This window comes from Typopeltis vanoorti, chromosome 21 (assembly GCF_054136105.1).
Source record: "Typopeltis vanoorti isolate ZY-2024b chromosome 21, IOZ_Tvanoo_1.0, whole genome shotgun sequence".
Lineage (NCBI taxonomy): Eukaryota > Metazoa > Arthropoda > Arachnida > Uropygi > Thelyphonidae > Typopeltis > Typopeltis vanoorti.
The window spans coordinates 86,132,944-86,160,339 of record NC_143569.1 but is presented as its reverse complement, the minus strand read 5'-3'; the positions used below and the strand labels follow the sequence as shown (position 1 = coordinate 86,160,339).

At 33.9% G+C, this 27,396-nt stretch overlaps 1 protein-coding gene across 4 annotated transcripts in view; it reads left to right on the top strand.

Moving 5' to 3' along the window:
• Window positions 1-27,396, top strand: part of LOC150095073 (fragile X messenger ribonucleoprotein 1 homolog B-like) — a 467,885-nt gene that overhangs the window by 197,205 nt on the left and 243,284 nt on the right. For all 4 annotated transcript variants that reach the window (XM_090411425.1, XM_090411423.1, XM_090411424.1 and 1 more), the window contains exon 9: window positions 24,247-24,325. In XM_090411425.1, the coding sequence (XP_090267551.1) occupies window positions 24,247-24,325 (79 nt within the window). The remainder of the gene's footprint in view (window positions 1-24,246; window positions 24,326-27,396) is intronic.

Sequence of the window (27,396 nt, the reverse complement as noted above, 5' to 3'; positions counted from 1 at the left end):
AAACTTATGTCAGTTAATGAAGTTAAGACTGAACTGTAAGAGATGACAGGGAAGTTGCAAAATATTAATTTCTTGGATTATAATAATTATCTGGTAAACTTTTTTTGATGTTGTTATACAGCAGCAAATGATATTAAGCAATTATCATCGTATAAACCAGGGGTGGCCAAGACGTCGACCGCAAGGTACCTGAATGTAGCAAATTAAATGAGATAATCAAAATTATTAATTCATAAAAAAATTGTCAAACATGTCAAACTAATTTATTTCTAATCTGATGTAAAGTTTATAATTTAGCGGTTAACAACGAAGCCATCGCTTTACAGCAGTCACATGATTCGCTTCGTCCAGAAACGTTCGCTTAACGGTTCTGAACATGCCCAATGGTAACACGTTTGATGACATGTACACTGGCAGTTGACAGTCCATCTGTATTGCTTGATCAAGACTCTTGCAGCCAAAGTGTCCCGATTATCCAGTATTTTAGTACTGAGTATTAAATTAAGCAATTGAATGCAATTAATATTGTTAAAAAAAAAAAAAATAAGGATAACAATGAGTGAGCCAAGAACAAGTGTGAAAGAAATAAAAACTTATCACTATCATGAAGAATGGGAAGAAGATTTTTTCTTTATTACGATGAAAGACAAATGCGTATGTATAATTTGCAATGCGAATGTGACTTTACCAAAAAAAGCAAATGGTGAAAGACACTATCGAACTGTTCATAAAAACTATGAAGAAGATTATCCACAGGGCACTGTCTTAAGAAAAGCAAAGGTACATCAAATGAAGACACTACTGACAGCACAACAAAATATTTTCATCAAGTACAATACAGGCCCAAAGGCTGCTACAATTGCATCATTCAAAAGTTGCTGAAACTTTAATTAAACATAATAAGCCGTTTCAAGATGGAGAATTATGGAAGGAAGCCTTCATCAAAGCTGGTGAAATATTATTTCAAAATTTTAAGAATAAATCAGAAATAATAACTGCTATTAACAATATGTCATTATCACGAAACACAATCATGCGTAGAGCAGAAGAAACCAGCCAGAACCTTGAAGAGATTCTGCATGAAAACATAAACAAGTGCAATTTTTTGCCACTGCAGTTTGACGAATCTACTGATTATGCTGGTACTGCACAATTATGTATTTTTATTCGAATGGTTTTTGAGGATGTCGGCCACAGAAGAATTATTAACCATTATTCCAATTCAAGGACGAACAAGAGGTCAAGATATCTATGATTTATTTAAGAATTACATTGTACGTACAAGTTTTCGAATTCATAAGTTAGTGTCAATAACTACGGATGAAGCGCCAGCAATGGTAGGTAATAAAATCAGTTTCGTCACTCTTCGTAAAAACGATGAAGATATACCAAGTTTTGTGGACTATTATTGCATCATCCATCAGCAGGCCTTGTGTTCAAAAGTACTGAAATTCAATTATGTTATGAATGTTGCTTTCAAAATTTAATTCAATAAGATCAAATAGCCTGCTGCGTCGTCAATTTCGGGCTTTGCTAAAAGAATGCGAGAGTGAGCATAGTGAATTATTGTTACATACTGACGTAAGATGGTTAAGCCATGCCACATTTTTAGCAAGATTCAGAGAACTTCTTCCAGAAATAAATTCGTTTTTGAAAAACAGATGATTCACATCCAGAATTAAATGATAAAGAATGGCTTTATCATTTAATTGATAAAGCCATTCTTTATCATTTAATGGCTTTATCAATTGACCTCGCCTTTTTCTTTGTCATTACAGAAAAACTAAATAACCTAAACTTAGAATTACAAGGAAAAAATAAAACAATCATTGATATGATAAGCTCCGTAAAATCATTCAAGGAAAAATTAAACATGCTTGAAATACAATTAAAGCAGTGCGAATTGAAACATTTTAAAAATTTGGCCGACCAGTCAAGGGATATACAAAACGTCACCTTTAATACACGCTGAAAGCATAAGGCTTTTAATGAATGAATTTGAGGTAAGATTTGTAGGAATCAGTAAGCTCGATGATATTGCTAATTTTTTATCATATCCCTTCAATGAAAATATTAATGTTGAGAATACTGCTTCAAAATTGAATGAATTTCTCGACACAAATAGAACAGATTTGGAAAAAGAAATTATAAATATGAAATGCGGTATCCACCTCAAATCAATTGCTTCAAATAATAGTTTTGGGAAGTTGATCCACAAAAGTAAATATCCAAATATTTGGAGAATCACCTCTTATTTTAACGCATTTTTTGGATCAACTTATTTGTGCGAATCGGCATTCTCATGTATGAATGCTATTAAGACAAAGCATAGATTGGAGCTAAGTGATCAACATCTGGAATCGTGTTTACGAATTTCTTTAACTTTCTATGATCCAGATTATGATCGCTTAGCTGCATCTATGCAATTCAGGTATTGTCCAATTAAATTAAAATATTCAATTTTTTTTGTATAATTTTATTTAGTTTTTTGTATTTTTTATTGTTATTATTTTTTTAATAAACTTATGAACAATAAATTTTCTTTTTTTTTTTTTTGTTATATTTATTGCCTTATAAACTTTTAAAAATCTCAAAAATATTCCACAATTTTCGATCGCATCTATAGATCCGCAGAGATATTTTCACTAGTTAAGTAGCCCCAACGTCTAAAAGTTTGGCCACCCGTGGTATAAACGATAGTAAAGCAGTTATGTTGTTGAATCCATTTTAAAAATATATACAGAAAAACAATTGCTTCAACTGCTTAGCATATAGTGTTTTTTAGGAATTCTTACATATAAGATGTAACATATTCTTCTTCTTTTCAGCCATTTTCTGTCCACTGCTGGACGAAGGCCCCCTCCAGTTCTTTCCACCTTTCTCTGTTCATGGCATGGTTGACCAATTTTCCCCAACAAAATTTGACAATTCATCACTCTACCTTCTTTTAGGACGTCCTCAGCCTCGTTTCCCTTCTTTTGCAATCCAGTTTGTTAGTATGTTGGTCCATCGCTCATCTTCTCTTCTGGATAGATGTCCAGCCCATTTCCATTTTAGATGCTTATGGTGAAGAAGGATGTCAGTGATGTTAGTCTGGCTTCTTATGCAGGTGTTTTGCTTCTTATCTTTTAATATGATGCCTCACATCAATCTCTCCATTTTTTTTGAGTTGTTAATTTATTTGCCAGTGCTTTTGTTAGTGACCAAGTTTTACAACCATATGAGATGACTGGAAGTATACACTGGTTAAATGTCTTCCTTTTTAAACAGAGTGGGACATCATTGTTTTGAAAAATGCTTCTCAGTTTTCTAAATGCACTCCAGACAAGTTGAACTCTCATTTATTTCCTTTTGGACTCCACATATGAAGAGACTCTTTCCAAGAAATTGTTTTCTATTATTATGTTTTTTGGTGTTACAAAATGATTAAATATGATTTTAGGTTTTTCTCTGTTTATTTTTAGACCGATTTTCTGTTTTCATGATATAGGTCTTCTGGGGTGTTTGCAAAAATTATGATATCATCTGCATATCTTAGGTGTGTTAAGTTTCTGTTATTAATTTTTATACCAAGGTTTGTCCAGTTTATAGTATTAAACATTTCTTGAAGGACTACTGTAAAGATTTTGGGTGATAGAAAGTCTCCTTGTCAGACACCTTTTTCAATTGATATTTTATTGCTACTTGTGTGACGTTGGATTGTTGCTGTTGCAGTGTGGTATATTGCCTGGAGGAGGGTCATATATTCTCCAGGAACTCCCTGATTCTGGAGTACTTTGATTATTGCGTTAGTTTTGATGGAATCAAATGCTTTTTCATAATCAGTGAAGGCTAAACAGAGAGGCAATTGGTTTTCTGCTTTTTCTATTGTTTGTTTTATTGCATGAATAGGAGCAATTGCATTAAGGCCTTTGCAGAATCCTGCTTGTTCTACTGGTTGATTTGAGTCTAGAAGAGGGGTTAACCTGTTTCTTATTACTTTTGTGAGAATTTTGTACAGATTAGAGAGAATACTAATTGGTCTATAGTTCTTTATTTTTTCTTTGTCCCCTTTTTTAAATAACAGTATCAGAGTAGCATTTTTCCAGTTTTCTGGTATCTTCCCCTCTTCTAGGCATAGATTTAGTAAGTTTGTGACATGGTGAATTATATTGTTTCCTCCCCATTTAAATAATTCTGTGTGAATTAGGTCTTCACCAGGACATTTTTCATTTGTTTTAATGCTTGTTTTATTTTATCTGAAGTGAATGGAGTGATAAATTCTATATGCGATGGAGAAGAGTTATATTTGATTTATCTATTGAAGGATCACTATTGAGTTCTTTATAAAATTCTTCTAGCCTCTTAGGATTTGTTCTTGGTTCTTTATTGTAGTTCCATTCTTATCTTTTATTGCAGTTATTTAACTTTTGCCAACTGATATAAATGTTTTCTTGGTATTTTCATATTTTTATTGTTTTCAATTGTTTCTTTTATTTTTTTTAGTGTTATAAGATCTTATTTCATTTCTCATGTTTTTCCTTATTGTTTTGCATAGTTCCGCATATTCTATTTTAGAAATTAGCATATACCAGTCAAAATTTATATAAAGAAAAGCTTGGGCATTTAACCCTAGGCAACTTGTAAGGACCAAACTAATCATTTGTTGTAGTTAACACACACACACACACACACACAATGATAGTATGAAAGTACGCTCCTTTCCTCCTCCCACCCTCAACTGGACTGTGGCAGAAACATTTATCATGCCACTGTGTGAACAATAGTAGGAAAGTTTTAGATTTCTGTGGTTATAAAGACAATCTTCAAATTGGCAGTTAATGACCACATGACTAGAACTAACATAGAAGAAAAACCTTATTTAACCTAAAATGAAAAGTTTCACATGCTGACGGGTTCACTTTGTAAGAGTAAATAGCTAGAAATATAAAACATAATTTTAAACAAACACAATATAATAGAAGAACATTAAAACAATGATGGAAAAGTGGTTGTCCTACTCTGGTATTGTTGCATTCTACAGCATAATACGTTATCATAGCTGAGATCTGTAAATGTGAAATTTTTGATAAACGAAGAACAATCTTGGTGAAGGATAATGCATTGGATTGAGTGGAAGTGCACAGCACTTTGAAAGCTTTTTTTAATCTTCTGACAAAAATTTGACATACACCGTTTTTTGCCAAAGTACTGGATGACATCATTGGTTGGGTGCATAGCTAAACTGCATTTTTTATTTTCTATATCTTTAAAATGTTATGACAATGAATTCTCCAGGATGTTCTGTTTTGCCAACATGTTAAATACAACCAAACAATTAATCTTATAGACATCTAATTTCTCAAGGAGGATGAAGAGATTTCAGAAGTTATAAGAATCTAGATCTTGTATAGAGGAGTGCACACACACTAGTTTTATGTGTGACTTGAAAGAAGGTAAGCAATTTTGTTAATAACAGATGTAAGGTAGGGTGAAACCTTATATCTGTTATTAACAAAATTGCTTAACTTCTTTCAATTTCACCTCTGAAGTCTTGTTTATATGTAGATGTCTTGTGGAGGGTTGCAAAATCCTGATGACTGTCTTGTACCCCATATCCACTAAGTGTGGGTGGGCAAGGCTCTGTGCCTCAGTGTTTAGATTATTACCACATTTTGCAAGAGATAGGAGAAGAAGCATGTAGGTCTGCCAGTGTTGGTTGTGCATTGAATAAGAAAGCCTTCTTCAGCGATTTCTGGAACAATGTCAAGGAAAGCTAATATTCTGATATTTTTAATTTCAAGGATAAACTTTATAGTATGGTGTAGGCTGTTAAGATAATAATTCTTGAACTCTTCCAACTCTGTATCTCAGTTTATGAAAATATCAACATATCATAGCCAAGATTTTAGGTTTTTTGACTGTATCTTTCTATGGCTTGTTTTAAAAAGGATTCCATGAATAAGATGGCCAGAACTGAAGTTAAGGTGGAGTCCAGAGCACGACTTTCTGATTGTTCCCAGTATCCCTCCTTAAGTTAATAGAAAGTATTTTCTGTATAGTTTCTTGAATAGGATGGCAGGATCTAGTGGGAAAAGATCCTGAAATAGCTCCAAAATTTCTTGTTTAGGTACATTTTTGAACAGATTAGCAACATTTAATCTTGCTGGAATGTCAACATTTAATCTTGCTGGAATATTACTTTTACTATTTCTATCATTCTGTGAATGAAATGTAATCTGTTTTAATGAATGATTTTGTTTTTCCTATTGTGTTGTACCACCAAAAGAAATAGATATTTTGCAGCACTTGAGGGAAATAAATTTCTGGCATCTACAGTGGGTTCTCAAGGATACTTCCGGTTAATGAATTGTCTTTGCAGATGCTTGGATCTAGCGGGTGCTTGCAGAGAGGTTTTTTTTTTTCTTTTTTTAAAATCAACTCATTGGTCTTATTGTTTGTGTGTGTGCTCCAAATATGTATTGTTGTCATCACCTAGTAGAATGGCGATGGATTCTGAAGGATCCATAGCCATTAATTTTGGCAATGGATCCTTCAGAATCCATGACAGTTTAGCGTTTCTTTTATCTGCTTTAATAACTATGATGTTATGGCATAATTTTTTGAGATCTGTCAGTTATATTTCTGCAAAGTTTCTTTCCTTTTTCTTCATTGGGTGTGATGTCCACTTTGGGGATATTGCAAAGTGGTTAAGCAAAATTTGGATCCCTTTGGTATTAAATTTTTTGTCATTAAAATGAGGCATATGAAGACAGAATTATAACTTTGGAATAGATTAAATGGCTTGTTCTCTTTTCTTCTTCCTGGAGAAGTCTGTTGAATTTTTTCCCATAAATTAGGTTTGTTCATCATCATCATCAAATTCCTGCCATGTACCCTCAAGGGGTGTACAGAATATGACAGTACTACATGAAAAAATTACATCATTACTAACTTCCTATCTACAATTTTCCTCCAAATCAGTCTGTTACTTGTCAAGACTCCAACATTATCAGATCTTATATTTCTATCGTCTAAGGCACTTTGTACCGTATCAATCCACCTATATCTTGGTCTTCCTCTGGGTTGTTTTCCTGCCAACCTGGCAGAGAACACTTGTTTTGCTAATCTTTCCTCTCCCATTCTATTTAAGTGACCATACCACCTGATATTAGCTCTGCTAACACATTCCTAGATGCTGACAATGTCAAGTTCTTTCCTAGTATCCTCATTTTTAATATGATATTGCCATTGATGCCATCTGTTCACGCCTCTAATCTTTCTCAGGACTCTCATATCTGCGGTCTCTAGTCTTTGGTCAAGTGTTTTACTTCTGACCCAGCTCTCAGATCCATAAGTTAAAACTGGTTTGAACACTGTCTTGTATACAGCTAATTTAGTGTTCCGACTAATTTCTTTCTTATTCCATATGAATTTATTCAATTGACTTCCCACCATACCAGCTTTGCTGATTCTGTTGTCTATTTCTATATTTAATTTACCATCTTCAGTAAAAATCGTGCCTAAGTAGCTGAAATGTTTTACTTGTTCCACAGGTTCTCCATTCACAACACAGTTGACATTTTCAATGATTCTGCCTATTTTCATTGTCTTTGTCTTTTTATTGCTGACCTTCATACCATATCTATTACAACAGCTATTCAATTTAGTCAGAGAATCTTGCAGACTTGTAGCGGATTTATTTAGAAGTATAACATCATCTGCAAAGAGCTGACATTAACATCTCCAATTTTGATATCAGGTTTAATACCACATTCCTTCATAATGTGATCCATATAGATAATGAATATCAGAGGGGATAATGTACATCCTTGTCTCACGCCAGATTTAACATTAAACCATCTTCCTGTACTTCCTTCAATTCTAACTGCTGACTTACAACTCAAATAAAGACTAAGTATTGCTTGATATAATGTCCCATTGACACCATATAACGGCAGCGTATTGAATAGCTTCTCTCTTGGCACCTTGTCATATGCCTTTTCCAAATCGACAAAACTTAAATACAGATCTTTGTTATATTCCCATGCTTTCTCGACTATTTGTCGTAAAGTGAAGATCTGATCCTGACAGCCTCTATTTGGCCTGAATTCGGTTTTATTTCCATTTTTATATATGGGTACTATGAGAGCTCTACACCAATCATCGGGAATTCGTCCCTCTGTCCAGGCTTTCTGAACTATGCAGTGCAGCCACCACTGTAAGACTCTTATTCCGCCATACTTCAGCATTTCTGGTTGAATATCATCTACTCACTATTTAGTCTTGAGCAGGATAAAATTGAATTTCATATTGAAAAGAATAATATGTAAGAAAGTTTTAAAGCGAATAAAAGTTGAGCAGCTCTCAGATGTGAACTGTAGGCTAAAAATACAGAAAGATTATTTCCACATTTCAAGCCTTTGATGGCTTTTTCTACTTCAAGTGTGGATATGTATTCCTGACTGCATGCCTGGTCAGTGTTTTTTATCACTGTGCTGTCATCACTGCTTGTTTCATTTAGCAGTTTTTCACAGTAATTACTCCATACTTCAAGGATATCTTTTTCTCCTGTTTTCATGTCACCTTTATCATCTCTAATTCCTTTTACAGCACTCTTTCCTCCATTCCTAAGCTTCTTCAACAACCTCCAGAATATTTTGCCACCTTCTTGATATTTATTTTCTATATTCTTGCCAAAGTCCTCCCATGACTTTTGTTCAGCTAGTTTTACACACTGTTTAGCTTTCTTACATTTGTCTCTGTATTCTGTAAGAGTAAAAGCTGACTTATTTTCCAGGAACTTTTGATATGCTTTCTTCTTTTCCTTCACTGCCTCTTTAACTTCCTGTGTCCACCAGGGAGTTCTGATTTTTTTATCCTTGCACACAACCTCACCACATGCCTCTCTGGCAGAATCAATCAATGTTTTCTTCAGAGTTTACCACTGAATCTCCAAGGTTTGATTCCTGTTCTCAAACTCTATCATTTTCTTTTCAATAATCTTTCTGTATTTTAGCCTACAGTTCACATCTGAGAGCTGCTCAACTTTTATTCGCTTTAAAACTTTCTTACATATTATTCTTTTCAATATGAAATTCAATTTTATTCTGCTCAAGACTAAATAGTGATCACTTCCAATTTCAAATCCTCTGTACACTCTGGTGTCCTGCACCAGGGAGAAAACATCACTATCAACAATAACATAGTCAATGAGACTTTTCTTATTCCTAGCCTCTTCTCTCCATGTGAATTTTTGCACATTTTTCTGTTGGAACATGTTGTTAGTAATAACCAGTCCATGTCCTGAGCAGAAATCCAACAGATATTTGCCATTATTATTGGCTTTGCTCTTTTCTCCAAATTTTTCCAAAATATTTTTGTATGTCTCGCAATCATTTCCTACTCTGCTATTTAGATCCCCAACAAGGATCAACTTTTCCTTTTTCATTGTGTCAGTTGCTTTTTCTAAAGCCTCAAAATATTCCTCCACTTCTACCTTAGTAGAACCTTCTGGGGGACCATAGGCACAAATAAGTCTCATGGTTCAGTTCCCCATTCTCATATTACATTACTCTACTTGAGACTGACTGCCATTCAAGAAGATTAGCCTCGTATTTTGTGTTGAATACTATGGCTACTCCTTCTTTTCCTTGATTGTCATTGCCTGAATATAGCATTTTGTATTTATTGCTCAGAAAGATCTCACCAGTTTTGGTCTTTTTTGTTTGTCACCCCTATTATGTCGATCTGGTACTTATCTAATTCCTCAGCTAGCTCCATTTCTTTGCCATTCAGGCTTCTTATGTTGATAGTACCAATCTTTAACTCTCGTGATGTTGAGTTCGGGTGTGTTTTCAGATTTGTTCCAGTAGCTGACTTTTCGCTGTTCGCCCTGGTTCCCTGGCGAAAGCAACGGGGGCCTTGTTTAACCGGGCGATGCCCCAGCCAGCATGAAATTTTGTCATGTACCATCATTTTTTATTTTGGTTTAACCAATAAGAATACAATTTGGTCGGCTAAATCCCAAATTGCCAGCCCATCCTCGTTCGTTCAGTATCCAAGTAGATACCCAACAGGGTGCACCACGAGAAGGTGAGGATTGGACATTAGGTCAGAAGCCCTGGTCGGTTCTCCGCATTGCTTTAAAGGCTATGTGGAGGTCTCCTCTCAGTTATACAGCTTTGACCCTTAAGCACCCCATTGGGTTTGTTTTCTAAGAGAAATCAATCAACCTTTGTTGATGTCTCTAGTCATCTCACAAATCCACAGAAAGTGAGGATGCCAGTTCAGCATGTAAGGAGAATGTGTGGTGATCATTCTTAGATAGTTCAAATCTAGTCATGGCATAGCATAGCATATTTGAACAGATATTTTAGTATTTCGCTTACCTTAGCAGAATTGAACTTGTTCTTAAGCATAAGAACTTTGGTATGACATCATTGTCTCTGCATATAAGCAGAAATGTTAGTCTGTTCAGAAGTATGCTACTTTAACTGTAGAAAAATGAACTTGCTGAGCTTTTAGTGAGAGTTTTTCATCTCTATGGTTGTGAAGACATTCTTAAAATTGCTGATAATAACATTAAGAACTAATCTTTAAAAAAAAAAGAAAAGAAAACTTCATTAAACCTAAAGTGCTTGAGTTATCCAACATGCTTTTGTGAGAGGGTCAGCGGAATTTTGCAGCTCACCCCTCCCACAGTACGTCTTGTTATATAAAGATGCAATCATCTTACCTTACATCCATTGTAGACAAAATTTCTTTGAAATCACAACATAAAACTAGCTTGCACTGCACTATTCAAGACTCTGATTCTTACAGCTTTTGAAATCTTTTTATCCTCCTTGAGATATTAAATTAAAATTAGACTATAAATTAAAGATGCCTGAAAATACTTAAGGTGCAAACTTTGTTTGCTTGCGTTTGGATAAAAGGATTATTAAACCAAGAATATAATTTCTTGGCATCTTTAATTTATAGTATAACCAAGTGGGAAAACTTCCAACTTCTATCTCTATTCCAGAGTATTTTATTAATAATACGGTGTGACACCTTTTGGCTATTCATATATGAAAATATGACTTCTTCATGACTTTTGCATTATCACCTCTGGGTCTGGCTCCAAATGACGAGATCTTGGTTTTTGGCAGAATGAGTACTTTGGTTTTCTTTTATTTGTTTTTCATTTTGATTTTATTTTACTGGTGCTAGTGGTGGTTTCTTCCCCACTAGCACTTTTTTTAAATTTTTTTTAAATTAAGTATTAAGATTGCTGGTAGTGCAGTTAATATCTGCATTACGGGATTACTTTTAGCGGCATCACTGCCGCAGTTTTATAGTAGCTCAAATAAAGCATTTGCTCGTGGTTTACAGTTATTTCTGTATCATGGGATTATTTAATTCTCAGTCTTACGACTGAAAGGTTTCTTTTTTTACAATCAAACCCAGTATAGTCTTTTTCCCACTTGAGATAATGGTACCAATTTTTCCAAGGGCGCAAACTCTAGGAATTGAAATTCTCAGGTGTGAAGAAGTGAGATGGTTAACTTAGATTTTAAAAGAGATAGTCAGCGCAAACAAGATTTATTCTTTCAATCCTTAGGCAGAGGAAAATATTTAATTGTAGTTAAAGTGGAAACAAGGGACAAACTATTACAAGGTTTTACTTTTGAAGGCAGCACAGTTATTCCTGTAATGGTCAGGAGTCAGGTAAAAACGGTAAAAATCGAAAGATTTCCGATGGAATATATAGAGAACAGTAATAAAATTCTTATACAGACATTTTTGAAATGGGGTAAGATTAGTAATATACCAAAGGGTCTTCAGTGTAGTAAAAGCAGCACACTTGGTAAAATCACAAAAAGTGCATGACCAAATCAGCTAGAAATTAGTCCCAAAATTCCAGATCTGCGGGAGCAACTTCAACCCAGTCAAATACCAATGGAACACCAGTTGAAGTTACCAATAATGAACCTAATATAACAACTTAACAGGTACAAAACGAAATGCAAAAACATGAAACTCTTCTACAAGGAGAAACTGGATAAGAAAAACAGAAAATCAAGTAAGACAATTGAAAGAACTTAATATGTAGACAAGATCATCAAAAAGGAAAGATGATTAATAAAAAAAAAATTGAAGATAAACAAAAATAAAAAAATTGAAAAAAACTACATCTAAAAGAAAAAGAAATAATAAATGTAAAAATGGAGAAGGCTGGGGATCATAAAATGAAGACTCTTCAGGCTCTGAAGAGTTCATCGATTATGAAGAACCAACTCATGCTAATAAGGAGAAAGCAAGAGATACAATTAAAGAAAATATAATAAAGTTTACTGCTTCAAAGTTTTCTCAGTACAGTTATCACCTACATGTAAAGAAAATAACCAGCTTACAAATCAAGAACAATAGGCATGAAATTGAAATAATGAAAAGCAACTGCAAAACAGTTTACAAGAAACTGGTTACATAATTGCTCCTTCACAGATTGAAGACCTCATCTGGTTCATCCAAAATTTAGAAGTTAAAGACTTACCAGTGACACTTCATTAATCATAGCATCTCCTTTCTGCATTGCCTTTAAATGTGAGGATTCCACAGGCAAATTAAAGAAACTATATGGAAACTAATGCTACTCCATACTATTGGGTTTTTGTTTCTCCAAGAAACATACTTCTGCAGATATCTACTCTATAATATAAAAATGATAAGCTTTTTTTGTAATGTTTTAGTGTCACGTTTTTTGTCAAGTTACTTGAAACGTTTTGAAACTTGGGCTACCCTGAGCGTCGAGTCATCAGAATTTAAGGAGAACAGGCCTATCAGTTCGGAACTCGGGGGGTTGGATGCCATAGCCACCAGAGGGGGGACCCCTTTCGAGTTTTCAAAATTTGATTCATCAGAATTCAAGGAAAACCTGCCTACCAGTCCGGAACTTGGGGGTGTTGGGGGGAGGAGCCTCCCCCCCCCATCGTAAAGATATAAAATTTAGCAGATAGATATCCACTTCTTTCTTATTGGAGCTTTGGAAGATTTGACAGGGCTGGCATAGGAGTTCTTATTCTTGCTCCCCCTCCCCCCCTCCTTGGGATTATTCTGTAATATCCAAAGGGATGCAGAAAGGAGAATCTTGACAATAGATTGGAAATACTGTGGATGTGCAATAAGATTTATGAAGGTTTACGTCTCATCAAATGGAACAGTTAGATGAAAATTCTTCCAGGAATTGGAGCCATATTTATGTGGTACCCACTACATCATAACTGCTGGAGATTGGAATTATATTGAAAATCCCCAGGAGTGGAAAAGTGGGATATGCACAGTTAAAAACATGTCTCGACAATGCTCAACTAGTAGACATATGGAGGATTTTCAGTCCTAATCTCCAGGCATACACGTACATGAATCAAGTTATTGGTACTCGTATTAATTGAATTTATATCTCTTCTTCCCTTATAAATAGGATAATTGAGATAAAAACATCTTGACATCAACATGACAGATCATGATCCAGTTCTACTTAAGTTCCACTGCATGGAAAAAGTAGAGACCTCTTCTGGACTATGGAGACTTCCACCAAATTTTCCATTAATTTTTTCATTGAAATTCCAGGCCCTCTGTTCAAATACTGTGGATGTGTGGAATATGTGGTTAAAATTCAAACAAGCAGTAAAGAAGAATATGATGGAATGGGGAAACGAACAGGCTTTCCTCAAAAGGAAAAAATTTGAAAGAGCTGTATAAAGAGAGAAGCTAGTTCATAACAAAAAAATGTAATGGTATAGAATGTAGCAACATCATTAGAAACATTAATATAGAGATAGAACCAGAAAAGCAAAATAAGTAGAAGAAAGAAATTTTAAGATAAAAATACAGCAGCACTTAGCAGATAGCCCTTCAGCTGCATTCTTCAATAGACAATTCACAAAATTTCACAATGAAAGTACTATCACTGAAATCTGTGTTGATGGTGAAGACATGTCCACCACTCAAGACATCCTTAATTCTTTCAAAAACACTACAAAAAATCTGTTTGAAGACAGTAGTACTGTTGGAAATTATAACTCTTAAAACATTAATGGCTTTCCTGTTCATATCCAAGATGGGCTTGACAAACTCATTACAGCATCTGAAGTTACCACAGCCTATAAAGAATGCCAGAGAAGAAAATCCCCAGGACCATCAGGTCCTGGGGATTTTCTTCTGTGATATGATATGATAGAACTTTACCACGAGGCCTGGGATTTTATTTTTCCCATTCTAGTTACATTATTTAATTCCTTTCTCTCATCAGGACATATACCAAGTGAATTTGTAGCAATCCATACTGTCCTCATTCCTAAACCTAATAGAAATCACACCTTAAGCAGTAACTGGAGACTTATTTCCCTATCTAATACTGACTGCATGATATTTTTCCGCATTATCTATAACAGGCTCAAAGTGGGAATGAGATATATAATTAATAGCACACAGGTGTATGGAGTACCAGGTTGAGCAGTAGAATTTAATCTATTTCTGCTATGTGATCTAATTCACTTAGTTAACACAAAAAAGCAGTCAATGGCAGTGCTATCAGTAGACCTTATTCAAGCATTTGATAATGTCCAGCATCATTTTCTATTCCACATCCTCCAGCAAATTGGTGTAGGTAAAAACCTGCTATCCATTATCAGAGGAGCCTATGCCAATTCAACCACCTTCCTCCTAGTTAATGGCTTCTTGTCAGACCTGGTAAAAATTCAAAAAGGAGTCAAGGTAGGTTGCCCTCTCAGTCCACTGCTCTTTGCATTGGTTCTTGAACCTTTCTTACAGGAAGTCAACAATACATATGCTGTGTGAGAAATAATAGTTCCTTCAGCTATAAAGGAAAATAAGGTATTAGCATATGCCAATAATGTAGTGGGAACGTTGATGGATAATGATTCCATATACAGTAAAATCCCTTTTTTACACTTTTCAGGGGACTGATGGAAAAAAGTGCAAATAGCAGGAAATGTAAAAAAAACATTAAAAAAAGGCTAAAAGATGACTTACTGCTAGTATGTGAGTCTACATATTAGATTACAAAATTTAATAACTGAAAATAAATGAATTTACAATGTACTCACATTTATCTATTTAAAAAAATCTTTAATTGTTGATTGTTTTTGCTTTTCGTTTTTTTTTTTTTTTTTTTTTTTTTTTGACTTAGCGCCAGATTGCTTTGCATTGAGTTCAATGCTTGACCTGTTTTTTTACTATCATGTTCAAAGGGGACACGGAGAGTCCAAGATCTTATGCTAAATGCACACGTGTTCCGGCATGCCAATTTACACGTCGCAGAATTGCCATCTTTTCTTCTACTGAAATACATTTTCTGTCTTTTTTTCTCCATGTTACTAACATGGATAATCCACCACCGCAACTTTCACACGCTAAATTACGTTGCAGAAATTCTGCAATATCAATTCGTACTGTGATTGAAAAATCACGGTATTGCTCATCACTACAGAAGTGCTGCATGCGCGCAAGTCACCGTGATGGCGGAAACGAAACTACAGTTGAAAGCAACGCCACCTGAGAACAGAAATGCGCAGATTTCCGCTGAAATTGATGCGAAAATCAGTATTGCCACTGAGAAAAAAAAAACGCAAATCACGGGAAATAATGTCCACATCAAGTTGTTAATGGCGGGAAAACAATACATCATGAGAATAGGCCTTAAGATGGGACCAACAGAAAATGACATAAATTGTGGGAACGTAAAAATGGGGTTTTACTGTATATCTTTTTTGGTATTTTGGAAAAATTCAGCAAAAGCAGTGGATTAATTATTAATGCAGACAAGACAAGACAAAATTAAAAGTTTATGGAAAGTGGGATCTTGGAGGTATTCCTATTGGACTAACCCTTTAAAGAGAACCCCCTTCATCATACTTGGAATTCCATTCTCTACTTACCCAATATTACCAGTCCAAGAACTTTGAAATGTTAGAAGACTGGAAAATAGGGCCACTCTCCTTTTCTTCTTAAGTCATAGTGCTCAAACCCATAAACTTTCCTGCTCAGTTGTACATAATAAATATTATAGACATCTCAGAAGCTGAAGAAAAGCAGTTATATAGTAAACCTCTGGAATTTTGGTCCAACTGATACCAAGAAGTTAAAAAGGAATTTCTTCAACTATCAAAGAAGCATGGAGGATTTGAACTTCCAATCTTAAAATTCTGCTATTTAAGCAATACAACTTCTAAAATCCATGAAATATTGCAGATTGATACACATGTGCAGACCTTCTCCAATACTACTTTGGTTTTCATCTTCCCCTGTTTGGAGTTAATGATTATACAGGTCCAAAAGCTAAGATCGTTCCTGAATACTACAACACTGTGCTTAACTCTAAGACCGCTAAAACACTCTGGAATTGACATTCTTTCAATTAAAAAAAAGTAAAACTTGATATCAAGAAATCTTTAATCTCTTTCATCGCAAAGTTTCAAAGTTAGGTATGGAAAACAATATTTTGTTTCATAACTTGATGAAGTTCCAAGGGTACCCTAACAGGAGAGATCTTGCTTGGAGAATTGCATATGACTGCCTTCAAGTCAATACCATCAAATGGAGGTACTTTAACATCGGAGATCCAATCAGTGATGTGTTACCAATTGGAAAGAGTACAACTTACATTCTAAGCTGCCCTCTTGCCCTACATGTTTGGAACCGTTTATGTAATGTGTTGGACATTCCGTTACTTACAACGGAACATGTTATTTTTTTACAATACCCACCACCTGTCAGCAGTGGAAAGAAGACAATTTTGATTTTTATAATTAATAAATTAAAATACCATTTATGGAAGGTTAGAAAGGAACATGGATTTGAAAACAATATGACATCCAGAGGCTTTACGGGGGTGGTCTGACAATGAAAAAACGAATTTATAATTTCAAAATTATTTTTATTTTTCAACATCTTCTCCCTTAAGACTAATACATTTATTCCAGCAATGCTCCAGCACCATTATCCATCCCTGTAGTGGTTCTCAGTAAGATCTGCAAAATATCCCTCTACAGCTGCAATCATCTCTTGATTCGAAGAAAAACGCTGACCAGCAAGGAAGAGTTTTAGTTTTGGGAAGAGATAGAAGTCGAGGGAGAAAAAATCTGGGGAATAGGATGGATGTTCCAACAATTCACAGTGCAGATCCCTTAATTTTCCCATTGCCAAAACACCTTTGTAGACAGGTGCATTGTCCTGATGAAAGATGATTTTTTTCTTCTGCACACACTGGGTGTTTTATTATTATTTTTTTTTTTAGTCTTGTGAAAAGATCAGAATAATATTCCCCGGTTATTGTTTTACACTTTTCAAGATAATTAATAAACAAAATGCCTTTAGCATCCCAAAATACCAATGCCATGACCTTTCTTGCTGATGGAATCGACTTTGTCTTCTTTGGTGCTGAACAACCAGCTTCTGTCCACTGTTTGGATTCTGGTGTGTAATGGTGAATCCAAGTCTCATTCATAGTAATAAATCGAGGCACAAAATCAGTTTTATTCTTGTTAAATCGCTCCAAGCACTGTTCAGAGATTTTTATGCGAGTATGATTTTGATCTACTGTGAGCAAGTGCAGCACCCATCTTGCACAAAGCTTTTGCATTTGCAATTCTTCATGTAAAATATATCCTACATGTTCTTTTGAAATGGCTACAGTCTCAGCAATTTCATGCACTTTGACTTGGCGGTCATCCAATACCATATCAACGCACTTGATCAATGATTTCTAGTGTTGTTACACTTTTGGACGTCCTTCACGTGGATCATCTTGAAGGCTGGTATGGCCATGTTTAAACTCAGCAGCCCATTTCTTAATTGTCAAAAACGTAGGAGAGGAGTGCCCATAAACTTTTATGAACTTCGGATGAAGTTCATGAACCTTTATGGGCACTCTATCATCCTATCCATTTCAAGGGATACAGACAACACTTTTGCTTCAGACAGCCTGTATAAAACAAACTACTTGATAGAATGGTTTGCAATTTCACATGGATACTTATGACTGATGTACCAATAAATTGAAGATACTAAGAAATTATATACTTGGTTTAATCCTTTATCCAAGTGTAAGCAAAGAAAGTTTGCATCTTAAGTATTTTCAGGACTGGGGAAACTCCTGGTCAAGGTGGTATGACTTCACATCATTTGCCTTAGTGTACCATAATGCAAAGCACATCTCCTAGCAGACATGTATAATGCTATGCATTATGGGAAAGGTCACTACCCAGACTGGTGTCGACCTTTATTGAGATCTCTTCAGGTCTCTTCTGCATTACTTCAACCGTAGTATCACCTCTGGCTCCCACTGAAGAGAACTCAATAAAGCTCGAAACCGTTCTGGGTAGTGACCCTTCCCAACTTCACAACTGGTAACTTGTATATATATATATATATGTAGGCTGATTTCTCCATTACTTCAACCTTGGTATCACTTCTATGACTAGCTCTCACTGATGAGAACTCAATAAAGATCAAAACCATTCTGGGTAGTGACCCTTTGCATAGCATTATACATGTATGTAAGGATATGTGCTTTGCATCATGGGATAATAAGGCAAGATGTGAAGTCATTAGCCTCTATATACGAGTTTCCCTGTCCTGAAAATACTTCACATTCAAACTTTGTTTGCTTACACTTGGATAAAGAAATAAACCACGAATATAATTTCTTGCATCTTTAATTTATAAATATCTACAAGGGTGACTGTTTGGTTCCATTTATGATGTTGGCCAAAAAGATATTGGAGAAATCCACATGTAAGAACATTTTAAAGATGTTTAAAAGAAAACATAAATGCAGTATAGTAATTCCCACAACCAATGATGATGAGATCGAGAACTTTGCCAAAAATACAGAAATTGTGTATATTGAATTTTTCATGTGATCATTTTACTGGCAATTTGAAGAATGGCTTTCTTTTTATATTTGAAGAATGCCTAAAACTTTCCTACTAATGTTCACTCAGTAACATGTTAAAGCTTTTTACCATACCACAGCTGAAGTGTGTGTGTGGGGGGGGGGGAATCCAGTACTGTCATACCATTATCCACAGTGGATATGGTTATTTTCAGCAAGCAAACAAATAAATATATATGTGTGTGTGTGTGTGTGTGTGTGTTGTACATGACTATTTACCAGGTTTTCTACTACACTTCTAATTCTTTAACTTGCTTATCTGCAAACACTGTGCATCTCCATCTACTCTTCTAGATGATAGTAGATACGATAAACGTCATGCTATATGGGCCTCCTTTTTAAAAAAACTTAATTGGTGTCATAGCATACTACTATGTCTTGAAATATGTCATGTTGCAACTTAAATATGTTGCTCTATGTATGACTATTTTCATCATATAGCTTTTATGGCCTTTTACCTGTTTCGTCTATCATTTTAGTTTGAAGCAAACAAGCCAGGTATGACTTGTTTGCTTCAAAGAGATGCATCTTGCATCAGCTGTAAGTGAACATATTAAAATAAACCTATATTGACAAGTTTAGTGGTGATTCAGATTTTGATGTGAATTTTTAGCCTCTGCTTTTTGAAGTTTTTTTTTTGGTTCATGGTACTCACATTTTATATTTAAGTTGCTTCATTTTATATTTGAGCACATTATTGCCTAGAAGTGGCTAAGAGGAGTTTGAATACCTTAAATACTTAGTGTTTTAAATTCTTTTAGTTGTAAAACCTAAAACTACAGATTATTTTTAACAGCGTAAAAGTAATCAAATTGGGAAAGGCGCTGCTAAAATGATCTGTCTGTTGCCAGTACTCTAATCTTTCTCACAGATGTTCCGTTTCTCTAACTTGTATTTTCTACTTATAATTCTATGGTCACTGTTCATTACAATTGGCATCTATAATTCTCCCACTCTAAAATCTGTTAAATCACATACAGCAGCTTTTTATTATTATCATCTGACCTCCATGGAGTCAGAGACTCATCTTGGGAGGTACTCGCTAATGCACATAATACTCATCCAACCATGCCTTATACTGATTCAGTGTGTTTACATTCACAACACACTCAGGCAATTCATTCCACTCACCAGCCACTTTGTATGCAAATAACCTCTCCTCATTCCTCTGCTCAGGGACATGGTCAAGTGGGTGACAAAATAATAGATCAAATATGCAGTGCTATTCTATTGATCTACTACTCAGTAAATTTAAATAATAATTTTTTGATAAACGAGTTAAAAGAACAATATTAACATAAAATTTGAAAAATCTCGCTTATAGCGAAGTTTATTTTTATTGTGTAGAATTACGAAATCGTAGAGAAGTTATATTGAAATTTCCCATGCAAAAAATGAGTCAGCTAGTTAATATTTTAGTTTATATCATAATCAGAATATTAATTTTTGGTTGTGAAAGTCGTAATGTGGAGTCAAAGCATGAATGAATTATTTGTGAATGGCACATTTTTACTTTCTCCCCATCTTTTTGCTCAAATTTTTGTTATTTTTGGCTAGAAAGGATGGAGGTCCTGTTTTGTATTGTTTACTACCTAATAAGACTCTTGAAACATACACAAAATTATTTTATATGATACATGAAATATCACCCTTACTAGATCCCGAAAATATAAATGTTGATTATGAGATTGCCATTCATCAAGCTTTACGTATTTCCACAAGCTAACATAAATGGTTGCTTTTTTTTCATCTTGTACAAAATCTTCGTAAGCATTTAGCTTCATGCAATCTTTTAACCAGATACAATTCTAGTGCGCAATTCGCTTTAAATTCAAAAATTATCACTTTGCTTGCTTTCGTTCCAGAACAAGATATTATTAATGCTATTTCTAAAATTGAGAATCGTTTATCCAATGAATTTGAACCAATTTTAGAATAGGTTATGAACACATACGTAGGTCGTCTAAGGAATAATAGAACCAGGGCTCCACCGATTTTTCCCTTAAACGTTTGGTCTGTGTACCAAAGAACAATAAATGGGAGCTATAGGACAAATAATTTTGGGGAAGCCTATCATCAAAAATTGCAGTTGAGCTTTGGCAGCAGCACAAGTCATCCAAATTTATGGTTTTTTATAAATGGACTACAAAAAATTTAAAAAAAATATGATGTTGATTATGAAAGAGCAGTAGCAGGTTATCAGCACAAACGTAGATTGCAATGAAGCTGACCAAAGCATTTTGAAAAAAGTTATAAATTAAGATAGGGAAAATATAATAGAATATTATGTGGTATTGCATATAACTATAATATGAATTAATAAATTTAAAATGAAAATTTTGTTTTAAATTTCATATACTTTTTTTTGTTTTAATGTATATATGTAACATGTGTAAATATGTTTGTTAATTACAAAATAATATTAATAAATTAATTAAAAAATTGTATTTTTTCTTTATTTTAATATTGTGCAATTATACTTTTTCATTTTTAAATCATTCTTTTTAACCACTCACTTTAAACGACTCTTTTTAACCATCTCTTTCTTAAATGATCCTAGAAATTTTGATATATGATATAATTCTTTGAAAAAATAAAATTTTTTAATTTATCGAGAATTAGAACATCGGAGCCAAATTCAGGGTGAGTCTAGGTCATTAGGTCTGGATTTTTTATTTTTTATTTATTTATTTTTTTCCAATTATGTGGAGATAACTTATAACTCATACCTCATAAGTCTTAACCATATTTATATATATTTTACCAATATTTACAAAAAAACTCCGCCAAATCGTATGCCTGCTTAACGTGCAAAAATTTGTCAGTTTCTGTCACCCCACATGATGGTCGCCCATTGTGAATTGCGCAGTTGACAGTCGCCCAGTTGTCGTGTACCCTCTGCTCACACCCTCCTTATACAGTTTCCAGTGATGGTATCATGTTCCTACCCCTCTCTCATTCTATGAAAAATCACTTCTATGTCAACCTCATAACAACCTCTGACTAGCTTATGTGTCTCAATCATATTCCCCCCCCCCCTTTCCTGCTATTCACGAGGCTTTGCAACATTCTCTCGATCTGTCCTTGTACTGCACATTCCATAATGACCACTTTTGTGAATCTTCTCTGGATCCTTTCCAACATATCCTTGTCACCATGAAAACCTGCCGAAGAAATCTGTGCACAATAATCCATATGAGGTCTGATCAAGCGCTCATATGGATTATTATGCACAGATTTCTTCTCATCTCCTCTACTTCCTGTAAAGTTCCCCCACCAAGTGTATACTTTTGACACATATCTCATTTACTGATTTCGCAAGTTTTATTATGTATACTTTTTTGATCTTAGTAGGGTAGGTTAGTCTAAAGCAGTGCTTCCCAAACTGTGGGCTGCGGCCCACAGTTTGGGAAGTGCTGCTTTAGACTAAAGATTTGGATATCACTTTAGACTAAAGACTATACAGCACTTCCCAAGTCTAAAGCACTGCTTTAGACTTGGGAAGCACTGCATAGGTTTTGATGAGGGGGGGGGGGGGGTGCGTGAAATAATGAAAAAATTAAAATTTGTTTTCATTATTTATATATATATATTAATAAGTATAGTATTTTAAAAGAAATATATTTAATTTTAGATTTTTTTTATCTTAAAAGAAACGTATTTAATTTTTATTATTTATTATTTCTTTTTTGTTATTTTTTATATTTTAATGGAAAAAAAATCACACATTGGTGCAGATTCACAAGTTTTGCTTCCTGCGTATTTCGGCGCTTAATGAATATTAGTAAATATATGCTTATTCATATAAGTTTCATTTCAAAGCAGAAATCTAAGAATTGCAGTTTCAAATATTTCACCTGATATTGACTTTTTGTGTAGCAGTATTGAAACACATTAAATTGTTATTAAATTTCTTTTATGTTTTTAATTCTTTCTTTATTACTAATCGTTTTACATTTCATGTGCTTGTACTGCAAATGTACAATAACAATATATCTATTATTATTATTATTATTATTATTATTATTATTACCACGGGCTACTCCAGGAGTCCTTAGACTCATCGAGGGAGGCCCTAAACATCATGTTCACACAGCTGTTCAACATTCTCACAGTATCTATCATACCTTGCCTTGAACTCGCTCACTGTCATAGCACCCACAACAGACTCTGGCAGCTTATTCCACTCATTTACCACTCTAAAAGTAAAGAACCCAGCTCTAACACCCCTGCTAACCACGCTCTTGCCCAGCTTCCATGGGTGTCCCCTAGTTCTCCCACCACCAGTCCTGATCTCAAAAATATCATCTGAATTAATCCTATAGAATCCTTTTAGCAATTTGAATGTCTCAATCATATCTCCCCTTTTTCGCCTATCAACTAGTTTCTGCAACCCACAAATCTTCAACCTGTTCTCATATGGTTAGTAAATATATGCTTATTCATATAAGTTTCATTTCAAAGCAGAAATCTAAGAATTGCAGTTTCAAATATTTCACCTGATATTGACTTTTTGTGTAGCAGTATTGAAACACATTAAATTGTTATTAAATTAATATAAAAAAAAACTATCTATATAAAAATATGAGATAATGTGCCATGTCAAAGGTGTATGTAAGATGCTAAAAATGTAATATTTGCATTTGATTTTTGCAATATTCGCTGTGTATGTTTTGTATTGAATATAAATATTATAATATATGTCTATATTATGATTTTTTTTCGAGGTGGACCGTGAAATATTTTAATTTTTCCAAAGAGAGCCCTGACATCCAGAAGTTTGGGAAGCACTGGTCTAAAGAATATTTGGCTATCTTAATAGTTATAACTCAGTATCACCATGTCTAATCTCATGATGGCGTATCTGAGTTTCCTCCAGGAAACTCAGATTTTTTTCTCCCAAAAAAATAGGTAGCTTAGTCTGCCAACATCTGCAGTTGACAAGAAAAACAGCAGAGTACCTATTTAATATAAACTCTGCTGTTGTTGTTGATTGGTGATTTGAAGTTATGTTGTATAATAATGAGATTGTTAGACTTGTAGATGTAGGGTTCTTATAGAAAATGTTTTCACTCTCCATTATTTATATTTTTTATAACATATCTTAAATGAATATATTTTTCATATATGTTATGTTATGAATATATGTTAATTTTTAGAAGTGACATTAATTTGCACATTTATTGGGATATGGTAGTTGTGGTTTATAATTTACATTTTTTGATAACATTTCTCGTTTTTAAACTTTCTCCAATAATTTTTGTGTAATCATCATTTGCTGCATTATAAAAACATTTCTTTTCAAGACGCAAGAGGCTGTAAAGAAAGCTCGGAATATGTTGGAATATGCTGAAGAGTCTGTTCAAGTGCCTCGAATGCTTGTGGGTGAGTAAAATTTCAGTTTATTAATCCATGTTTATTCAAATAGTTGTTTTTTAATTTTTTATTTATTTATTATTTTTTTTTATAGCCATCTTTTACTATAGTAAACACCATTATGAACTACCAAACTATTTAAATGTCCTAGCCAAATTTCACAGCATTGATTGTGTTTTGAAGGAAATCCAAATATTCCACTATAACATCACCCACAAAAATTGTATATAAATAGTTTAATTCAGTAATGAATGGATACATGAAGACAATAATCAAAAACGAGGTTAAATTGAGATTGTCATAGTGGCTCATTAAAGAATGTGGTCATACAGTGCTCACAACAGTGTTTCATATTGTTTATGTGGTGTCCAGGAGCTGACTTGGTAATAACAGGTATTGGTCTTGCAAAGTTCTCCTAAGTACCATGAGGTTTTGGAGAAATGGGGGGAGATGGTTGAGAGCAACAAGACATCTACCTAGAGTGGGGAACGTTTAGGTACTAGAAGGCCACACACACACACACTTCATATATAATAAATTTTGGTAAAATTAACTCTGTGGAGGTTGCGGCTGATCTGACAGATACAAACAAATTGTTTAATGTAAATATTCTTACACACATCCAGCGTATAGCTTGGAGGTCATGACTAGCTCTGCATGCATATATTATGAGTGATATTCCGCACTGTTCATGTGGTCAGTTTTGGTTTAACACGTTTTATGTAAAGGTGTGTGATATTTGATAGTAAAATTGTATCTGAGAGATACCATGAACTCCGATGTCAGCATAGCATAATATTGGTGTAGTTGTTTTTTTTTATTTACCATTCAAAATGGCTGGATAAATATATTGATTGGATAATCCATCAATGCTGAAAAGATTCAACGAATGTTACTTGAGTCCGATGATGAGAATAATAGAGTCGAATGCGAAAGTGATATTTGATAGTCAATTGTATCTGAGAGATACTGCGAACTCCGATGCAGTATATTCTTGTAGAAAGGCTTATATGTTAGCTGCACGTGATTATTAAATAACTTAAGGAATTCACAACGTATACTGGAACATAAATTAAATTAAACTTTAGCTGAGGCTGATTCTAAGAATAGTCTTTCAAATTTAAACTTGCTGCAGTGTATTTTTATAGCCATCTTTTATTATAGTAAACACCATTATGAACTAATTAAAAGAAACACAAGTAATTAACCACAGTGAAAATTATTTAATTGTAAATATTTCATCCTAAGTATCTTAGGACATCATCAGTACAGTAGTTTAAACAATAATAGGAATAACATACAGTTAGGGTGCATGATTACAATAGAATCTCATTAAATGTGCGAAACATGTTGCAGAAGTAAAAAAAAAAAAAAAAAAAAAAAAACTAATAATAATTATTTTACACAATTTTATATGACAATTTCCCATACTTTAGAAATAGTAAGAACGTCGTTGCGGTTTAAATTTGGTCTGTGTAGTAGGGCTTCAGAACTTTCTTTATATAAACGTTCATGTTTATATAAAGATCTTTGTAAAAGTTTAGACTTTTCCCAATGGATCCTATGGCTTGGATTTTTCCGAAGCCCTACTACACAGACCAAATTTAAACCGCAACGACGTTCTTACTATTTATAAAGTATGGGAAATTGTCATACAAAATTGCGTAAAATAATTATTAGTTTTTATTTTACTTCTGTAACATAATTTTCACTGTGATTAATACATGTTTCTTTTAATTATGATTTCACCACAGGTTTCGTTATATAAAAACCATTATGAACTCCCAAAGTATTTAAATGTCCTAGCCAAATTTCACAGCATTGATTGTGTTTTGAAGGAAATTCAAATGAAGTGTTTTATTAACTGTTGAGATGTTTAGTTTGTAAAATTCCATCCTTGAATTATTAATTTTTATGTAAATAAATAAAACACTTTTGAGAGTTTTAATAGATTTAAACTTGCTGCGGTAACACCACGGCAAATTTAAATTTGAAAGACTATTCTTAGAATCAGTCTCAGCCCTATAAAAACATGCCAAACCTCAACAAATTTGGATGCATGAGACTGCCGCAAATTTGGGAGATGTACATCATGAAAACTTCAGCCCAATGGCCAAGAATACTAATATAGCCTGCTAGAGGGCACCATCAGGACTTCAGGAAAAACAGTAGTTTTCTCTCTTCAACCTCATTTGCTGTTTAAGTGCCTGCATGGACGTGTCTTAGTCTTATGTTCCCATGAAGATGGCAATGTGACGTTGCCGAAATATAGGAAGTATATATTAAAGTTTATTTTAATTTATATTCCAGTATACGTTGTGAATTCCTTAAGTTATTTAATAATCGATGTCAGTATAGTTTTGGTTTAGTTGTTTTTTTTTTTTTAAATTTTTGTTTCTTCAATAATTTCTAGATTGTAACTGAAAATAAATAAAACATCATGTATTATATTTGCAACATTTTTTTTTTATTTCATTTTAGCATATACTAGTAATGAATGTATCTCTCAGATACACGCGACCTACTCTGCAGTTTTTTCAACCGCGACCTCTGCAGGATTAAAAAGTCAAATTCATATAGTAGGAATATAAATATCAAAAATCTATTAAAACTCTCAAAAATGTTTTATTTATTTACATAAAAATTAATAATTCAAGGATGGAGTTTTACAAACTAAATCTCAACAGTTAATAAAACACTTTATTTTATTATATTCTAGGAATGCGAGCTTTACATTTATTTATTTAACTAAGTGATATAATGAGTTATTTGAGATTGCTTATTGCTGGATAAGAAGTAGATATTTGGTTTCAGCATTGTTGACATTAGCTTTAGTTACAAGTGAGTTTGTGATCTGAAGCACAACTTAAATTGAACTAAGTGTGAAACATTGGTTCACATCATTAACATTTTGCCAAATACAAGACAGCATTTTGCGATACCTGACAGCATTCTTCCTTATTTTAGTGAGATTTCAGAATGTTGTCTGCTGAGAGCTCAGTCAGCTCCATTTGTAAATTTTCAGGTGCACTACAGATATCAACCAGATGTGGTTGGAAAACCAGTTTTAGTGTGAGCGC